The sequence below is a fragment of the Scyliorhinus torazame genome, chromosome 24, assembly GCF_047496885.1.
Source record: "Scyliorhinus torazame isolate Kashiwa2021f chromosome 24, sScyTor2.1, whole genome shotgun sequence".
Taxonomy (NCBI): domain Eukaryota; kingdom Metazoa; phylum Chordata; class Chondrichthyes; order Carcharhiniformes; family Scyliorhinidae; genus Scyliorhinus; species Scyliorhinus torazame.
This window is the reverse complement of record NC_092730.1, coordinates 4288924-4297473: the sequence shown is the minus strand read 5'-3', so window position 1 is coordinate 4297473 and position 8550 is coordinate 4288924. Positions and strand designations below refer to the sequence as shown.

The following is an 8550-nucleotide window of genomic DNA, read 5'->3' as shown; positions in this document are numbered from 1 at the left end:
CCGCACTGTCAGAGGGTCAGTACTGAGGGAGTGCCGCACTGTCAGAGGGTCAGTACTGAGGGAGTGCTGCACTGTCAGAGGGTCAGTACTGAGGGAGTGCTGCACTGTCAGAGGGTCATACTGAGGGAGTGCCGCTCTGTCAGAGGGTCAGTACTGAGGGAGTGCCGCACTGTCAGAGGGTCAGTACTGAGGGAGTGCCGCACTGTCAGAGGGTCAGTACTGAGGGAGTGCCGCTCTGTCAGAGGGTCAGTACTGAGGGGGCGCCGCACTGTCAGAGGGTCAGTACTGAGGGAGTGCCGCTCTGTCAGAGGGTCAGTACTGAGGGAGTGCCGCACTGTCAGAGGGTCAGTACTGAGGGAGCGCCGCACTGTCAGAGGGTCAGTACTGAGGGAGTGCTGCACTGTCAGAGGGTCAGTACTGAGGGAGTGCCGCACTGTCAGAGGGTCAGTACTGAGGGAGCGCCGCACTGTCAGAGGGTCAGTACTGAGGGAGTGCCGCACTGTCAGAGGGTCAGTACTGAGGGAGTGCCGCACTGTCAGAGGGTCAGTACTGAGGGAGTGCTGCACTGTCAGAGGGTCAGTACTGAGGGAGTGCTGCACTGTCAGAGGGTCAGTACTGAGGGAGTGCCGCACTGTCAGAGGGTCAGTACTGAGGGAGTGCCGCACTGTCAGAGGGTCAGTACTGAGGGAGTGCTGCATTGTCAGAGGGTCAGTACTGAGGGAGTGCCGCACTGTCAGAGGGTCAGTACTGAGGGAGCGCCGCACTGTCAGAGGGTCAGTACTGAGGGAGTGCCGCACTGTCAGGGGGTCAGTACTGAGGGAGTGCCGCACTGTCAGAGGGTCAGTACTGAGGGAGTGCTGCACTGTCAGAGGGTCAGTACTGAGGGAGTGCTGCACTGTCAGAGGGTCAGTACTGAGGGAGTGCCGCACTGTCAGAGGGTCAGTGCTGAGGGAGTGCCGCACTGTCAGAGGGTCAGTACTGAGGGAGTGCCGCACTGTCAGAGGGTCAGTACTGAGGGAGTGCCGCACTGTCAGAGGGTCAGTACTGAGGGAGTGCCGCACTGTCAGAGGGTCAGTACTGAGGGAGTGCCGCACTGTCGGAGGGTCAGTACTGAGGGAGCGCCGCACTGTCACAGGGTCAGTGCTGAGGGAGTGCTGCACTGTCACAGGGTCAGTACTGAGGGAGTGCCGCACTGTCATAGGATCAGTACTGAGGGAGTGTCGCACTGTCAGAGGGTCAGTGCTAAGGGAGTGCCGCACTGTCAGAGGGTCAGAACTGAGGGAGTGCCGCACTGTCAGAGGGTCAGTACTGAGGGAGCGCCGCACTGTCAGAGGGTCAGTACTGAGGGAGTGCCGCACTGTCAGAGGGTCAGTACTGAGGGAGCGCCGCACTGTCAGAGGGTCAGTACTGAGGGAGTGCCGCACTGTCAGAGGGTCAGAACTGAGGGAGTGCTGCACTGTCAGAGGGTCAGTACTGAGGGAGTGCCGCACTGTCAGAGGGTCAGTACTGAGGGAGTGCCGCACTGTCGGAGGGTCAGTACTGAGGGAGCGCCGCACTGTCACAGGGTCAGTGCTGAGGGAGTGCTGCACTGTCACAGGGTCAGTACTGAGGGAGTGCCGCACTGTCAGAGGGTCAGTACTGAGGAATGCTGTACCATTGAAGGTGGAGTTTCTGTTGAGCTTGTGCCCTGTTTTCCCACTAGAAACATTTAAATATAGAAAATAGGAGCAGGAGGGGCCCATTCAGCCCCTCGAATTCCCAGCATTTCCAGCTGGAATTGCCCATCAATTCTATATGATCGTGTCTGATCCTCCATCTCAACAGCCACCCGCACCCTCCCGATACCGCTTGGCACCTCCAGAAATCAATCTATTTCCTCAAATATATTGAGTGACTCGGCCTCCGAGCCGCCTGTGGTGGAGGATCCCACAGGTTCACCACCCTCTGAGTGAAGAGGTGTCTCCCCCTCCCAGCCCGAAATGCCCTGCTCCGTATCCTCAGACTGTGAGCCCTTGTCCGAGAGCCTCCAGCCAGAGGCAGCAACGTCCCTGCCCCCAGCCTGGCCGGCCCCGTCGGGATTTGATACGTTTGGATGAGATCCCCACTCATTCTTCCACATTCCAGTGAATGCAGGCCCCGTCGACCCAATCACCCCTCGTACGGCAACCCTGCCATCCCAGCAATCCGTCCGTTCTCCCTCTCTGTGGCGAGTTTGTCCTTTCTCCGATATGGAGAGCAAAGCCGCGCACCCTGCTCCAGGTGTGCTCTCACCAAGGCCCTGTACAGCTGCAGTAAACCATCCCTGCTCCTGTACTCTAGTCCTCTCGCAATGAAGGCCAACGTAGTATTTGCCTTGCTCGCTGCACCCGCCCGCTTGCTTTCAGTGGCTGGTGTAACAAGGACCCCCAGGTCCCTTTGTACATCAACATGTTCCAATCTATCGCTAGTTTAAAATTTACTGCCATTCTGTTTCTCCGTCCGAAGTGGATTACATTCACATTTATCCACATTATCCTGCGTCTGGCCCGTATTCGTCCACTCAGTCAGCTCGTCGAAGCCGCGTAAGTGTCTCTGAGGTGATTTCGAGGGCTGACTGCACAAGTTTCCTGGCTTCAGCAAAATTCTAAATGTCACTTTTGGTTCCCTCATCTAAATCATTGATGTGCTTTGTAAATAGCTGGGCCCAAGCACTGGTCGTGGCAGGGCCCCACTCGTCACCGCCTGCCCCTTTGGGGAAAAAACCCATCAATTCCTACTCTGTTTCGTGCAAACCAATTCGTAGTGCCAGCACAGTAGCACAGTGGTTAGCACTGTGGCTTCACAGCGCCAGGGTCCCAGGTTCGATTCCCCGCTTGGGTCACTGTCTGTGCGGAGTCTGCATGTTCTCCCCGTGTCTGCGTGGGTTTCCTCCGGGTGCTCCGGTTTCCTCCCACAGTCCAAAGACGTGCAGGTTAGGTGGATTGGACATGCTAAATTGCCCTTAGTGTCCCAAAAGGTTGAGTGGAGTTGTTGGGTTGCGGAGATGGGGTGGAGGTGTGGGCTTGGGTCGGGTGCTCTTTCCAGGGGCCGGTGCCGACTCGATGGGCTGAATGGTCTCCTTCTGCACTGTAAATTCTATGATTCTAAGTTTAAAAAAAAAATAAAAAAATTTAATGCACCCAATTTATTTTTCCAATTAAGGGGCAATTTAGCGCGGCCAATCCACCGACCCTGCACATATTTGGGTTGTGGGGGGGGGGAAGACCCACGCAGACACGGGGAGAATGTGCAAACTCCACACGGACAGTGACCCGGGGCCGGGATCGAACCTGGGACCTCGGCACCGTGAGGCAGCAGTGCTAACCCACGTGCTGCCCGATGATTCTAAGTTAACAGCCAACACATCCACTATTTCCACGGCCGCCTCCTTTAGCACCCCGAGATGTATATTATCCGGCCCAGGGGATTCATCAGCTTTTTCAGTCCCATTCATTTCCCTTCAGCATTTCTCTAGCAATGCTGCGAGTATTTAGGGTGGCTGTGAACGATTCCACGGTGGGTTCTGTAAGCAGGGCCGGGGAATTCGCTCATCACCTGACATCTTGCCAACGAGCAGCAGTAAAGTCAGCGATATTCCAGAGTCGAGGGTCCAGAATCTGCTGGCAAGGAAGCTGAGCTTTGCATTGAGCGCCAGAGGCACACTCAACTGATATCCTTTATACGACTAGTTTCTGATTGTCTTTGAGTAGCTGTGACGTGACCAGATGACATCCAAGCTGCTGTGGGAAGACGGGACGGATAAGTTTGAAACTGGGGACTCGTGTGCAGATGAAAGTCAGCGTGAGAATGCAGTACTAACTGATCCCGGGGTTGTGTGAAAATGTGCTGTCAACACAGTACACAAAGCATTTTCCCACGACGGCACGATTAACACACCCCACTTAGTTATAAAGCTTTCTCCAGAGCTAACCCATGTTTCTTACTGTTATGAGGGAATTAATAGTTACTGTGCAGATCACACTCTCTAACTTCCCTCCTTACCCCCCCCAGCTGTGCACTATGACGTGATAACTCCCCTCCTTACCCCCCCAGCTGTGCACTGTGACGTGATAACTCCCCTCCTTACCCCCCCAGCTGTGCACTGTGACGTGATAACTCCCCTCCTTACCCCCCCAGCTGTGCACTGTGACGTGATAACTCCCCTCCTTACCCCCCAGTGTGCACTGTGACGTGATAACTCCCCTCCTTACCCCCCCAGCTGTGCACTGTGATGTGATAACTCCCCTCCTTACCCCAGCTGTGCACTGTGATGTGATAACTCCCCTCCTTACCCCCCCAGCTGTGCACTGTGACGTGATAACTCCCCTTTTACCCCCCCAGCTGTGCACTGTGACGTGATAACTCCCTCCTTACCCCCCCAGCTGTGCACTGTGACGTGATAACTCCCCTCCTTACCCCAGCTGTGCACTGTGACGTGATAACTCCCCTCCTTACCCCAGCTGTGCACTGTGACGTGATAACTCCCCTCCTTACCCCAGCTGTGCACTGTGACGTGATAACTCCCTCCTTACCCCCCCAGCTGTGCACTGTGACGTGATAACTCCCCTCCTTACCCCAGCTGTGCACTGTGACGTGATAACTCCCCTCCTTACCCCCCCAGCTGTGCACTGTGACGTGATAACTCCCCTCCTTACCCCAGCTGTGCACTGTGACGTGATAACTCCCCTCCTTACCCCAGCTGTGCACTGACGTGATAACTCCCCTCCTTACCCCCCCAGCTGTGCACTGTGACGTGATAACTCCCTCCTTACCCCCCCAGCTGTGCACTGACGTGATAACTCCCCTCCTTACCCCCCAGCTGTGCACTGTGACGTGATCACTCCCCTCCTTACCCCGCCAGCTATGCACTGTGACGTGATAACTCTACTCCTTACCCCAGCTGTGCACTGTGACGTGATAACTCCCCTCCTTACCCCCCCCAGCTGTGCACTGTGACGTGGTAACTCCCCTCCTTACCCCCCCCCCCCCCAAAGCTGTGCACTGTGACGTGATAACTCCCCTCCTTACCCCCCAGCTGTGCACTGTGACGTGATAACTCCTCTCCTTACCCCCCCAGCTGTGCACTGTGACGTGATAACTCCCCTCCTTACCCCCCAGCTGTGCACTGTGACGTGACAACTCCCCTCCTTACCCCCCCAGCTGTGCACTGTGACGTGGTAACTCCCCTCCTTACCCCCCCCCCCCCCAAGCTGTGCACTGTGACGTGATAACTCCCCTCCTTACCCCCCCAGCTGTGCACTGTGACGTGATAACTCCCCTCCTTCCCCCAGCTGTGCACTGTGATGTGATAACTCCCCTCCTTACCCCCCCAGCTGTGCACTGTGATGTGATAACTCCCCTCCTTACCCCAGCTGTGCACTGTGATGTGATAACTCCCCTCCTTACCCCCCCAGCTGTGCACTGTGACGTGATAACTCCCCTTTTACCCCCCCAGCTGTGCACTGTGACGTGATAACTCCCTCCTTACCCCCCCAGCTGTGCACTGTGACGTGATAACTCCCTCCTTACCCCCCCAGCTGTGCACTGTGACGTGATAACTCCCCTCCTTACCCCAGCTGTGCACTGTGACGTGATAACTCCCCTCCTTACCCCAGCTGTGCACTGTGACGTGATAACTCCCCTCCTTACCCCAGCTGTGCACTGTGACGTGATAACTCCCTCCTTACCCCCCCAGCTGTGCACTGTGACGTGATAACTCCCCTCCTTACCCCAGCTGTGCACTGTGACGTGATAACTCCCCTCCTTACCCCCCCAGCTGTGCACTGTGACGTGATAACTCCCCTCCTTACCCCAGCTGTGCACTGTGACGTGATAACTCCCCTCCTTACCCCAGCTGTGCACTGACGTGATAACTCCCCTCCTTACCCCCCCAGCTGTGCACTGTGACGTGATAACTCCCTCCTTACCCCCCCAGCTGTGCACTGACGTGATAACTCCCCTCCTTACCCCCCAGCTGTGCACTGTGACGTGATAACTCCCCTCCTTACCCCGCCAGCTATGCACTGTGACGTGATAACTCCCCTCCTTACCCCAGCTGTGCACTGTGACGTGATAACTCCCCTCCTTACCCCCCCCAGCTGTGCACTGTGACGTGGTAACTCCCTCCTTACCCCCCCAGCTGTGCACTGTGACGTGATAACTCCCTCCTTACCCCCCCAGCTGTGCACTGTGACGTGATAACTCCCCTCCTTACCCCCCCCCCCCCAAAGCTGTGCACTGTGACGTGATAACTCCCCTCCTTACCCCCCAGCTGTGCACTGTGACGTGATAACTCCCCTCCTTACACCCCCCCCCAAGCTGTGCACTGTGACGTGATAACTCCCCTCCTTACCCCCCAGCTGTGCACTGTGACGTGATAACTCCCCTCCTTACCCCCCCAGCTGTGCACTGTGACGTGATAACTCCCCTCCTTACCCCCCCAGCTGTGCACTGTGACGTGATAACTCCCCTCCTTACCCCCCAGCTGTGTACTGTGACGTGATAACTCCCCTCCTTACCCCAGCTGTGCACTGACGTGATAACTCCCCTCCTTACCCCCCCAGCTGTGCACTGTGACGTGATAACTCCCCTCCTTACCCCACCAGCTGTGCACTGTGATGTGATAACTCCCCTCCTTACCCCCCCAGCTGTGCACTGTGATGTGATAACTCCCTCCTTACCCCCCCAGCTGTGCACTGTGATGTGATAACTCCCTCCTTACCCCCCCAGCTGTGCACTGTGACGTGATAACTCCCTCCTTACCCCCCCAGCTGTGCCCTGTGACGTGATAACTCCCCTCCTTACCCCAGCTGTGCACTGTGATGTGATAACTCCCTCCTTACCCCAGCTGTGCACTGTGATGTGATAACTCCCCTCCTTACCCCCCCAGCTGTGCACTGTGACGTGATAACTCCCCTCCTTACCCCCCCAGCTGTGCACTGTGACGTGATAACTCCCCTCCTTACCCCCCCAGCTGTGCACTGTGACGTGATAACTCCCCTCCTTACCCCCCCCAGCTGTGCACTGTGACGTGGTAACTCCCCTCCTTACCCCCCCCCCCCCAAGCTGTGCACTGTGACGTGATAACTCCCCTCCTTACCCCCCAGCTGTGCACTGTGACGTGATAACTCCCCTCCTAACCCCCCCAGCTGTGCACTGTGACGTGATAACTCCCCTCCTTACCCCCCCCAGCTGTGCACTGTGACGTGATAACTCCCCTCCTTACCCCCCAGCTGTGCACTGTGACGTGATAACTCCCCTCCTTACCCCCCCAGCTGTGCACTGTGACGTGATAACTCCCCTCCTTACCCCCACCAGCTGTGCACTGTGACGTGGTAACTCCCCTCCTTACCCCCTCCCCCCCCCAAGCTGTGCACTGACGTGATAACTCCCCTCCTTACCCCCCCAGCTGTGCACTGTGACGTGATAACTCCCCTCCTTACCCCCCAGCTGTGCACTGTGACGTGATAACTCCCCTCCTTACCCCCCCAGCTGTGCACTGTGACGTGATAACTCCCCTCCTTACCCCAGCTGTGCACTGTGACGTGATAACTCCCCTCCTTACCCCAGCTGTGCACTGTGACGTGATAACTCCCTCCTTACCCCCCCAGCTGTGCACTGTGACGTGATAACTCCCCTCCTTACCCCAGCTGTGCACTGTGATGTGATAACTCCCCTCCTTACCCCCCCAGCTGTGCACTGTGACGTGATAACTCCCCTCCTTACCCCCCCAGCTGTGCACTGTGACGTGATAACTCCCCTCCTTACCCCCCCAGCTGTGCACTGTGATGTGATAACTCCCCTCCTTACCCCCCCCAGCTGTGCACTGTGACGTGGTAACTCCCCTCCTTACCCCCCCCCAAGCTGTGCACTGTGACGTGATAACTCCCCTCCTTACCCCCCAGCTGTGCACTGTGACGTGATAACTCCCTCCTTACCCCCCAGCTGTGCACTGTGACGTGATAACTCCCCTCCTTACCCCCCCAGCTGTGCACTGTGACGTGATAACTCCCCTCCTTACCCCCCCAGCTGTGCACTGTGACGTGATAACTCCCCTCCTTACCCCCCAGCTGTGCACTGTGACGTGATAACTCCCCTCCTTACCCCAGCTGTGCACTGACGTGATAACTCCCCTCCTTACCCCCCCAGCTGTGCACTGTGACGTGATAACTCCCCTCCTTACCCCACCTGCTGTGCACTGTGATGTGATAACTCCCCTCCTTACCCCCCCAGCTGTGCACTGTGATGTGATAACTCCCTCCTTACCCCCCCAGCTGTGCACTGTGATGTGATAACTCCCTCCTTACCCCCCCAGCTGTGCACTGTGACGTGATAACTCCCCTCCTTACCCCAGCTGTGCACTGTGATGTCATAACTCCCTCCTTACCCCAGCTGTGCACTGTGATGTGATAACTCCCCTCCTTACCCCCCCAGCTGTGCACTGTGACGTGATAACTCCTTCCTTACCCCCCCAGCTGTGCACTGTGACGTGATAACTCCCTCCTTACCCCCCCAGCTGTGCACTGTGACGTG

The 8550-nt window shown here is 57.0% G+C and overlaps 1 protein-coding gene across 1 annotated transcript in view; it reads right to left on the bottom strand.

Annotated features, from left to right (window-relative positions):
* The window catches only part of mark2b (MAP/microtubule affinity-regulating kinase 2b), a 121435-nt gene extending 117963 nt beyond the window's left edge, over positions 1 to 3472 (bottom strand). Inside the window, exon 1 of the mRNA XM_072489650.1 lies at positions 3344 to 3472. Coding sequence (XP_072345751.1) covers positions 3344 to 3472 — 129 coding nt within the window. The remainder of the gene's footprint in view (positions 1 to 3343) is intronic.
* Positions 3473 to 8550: the final 5078 nt, after the last annotated feature.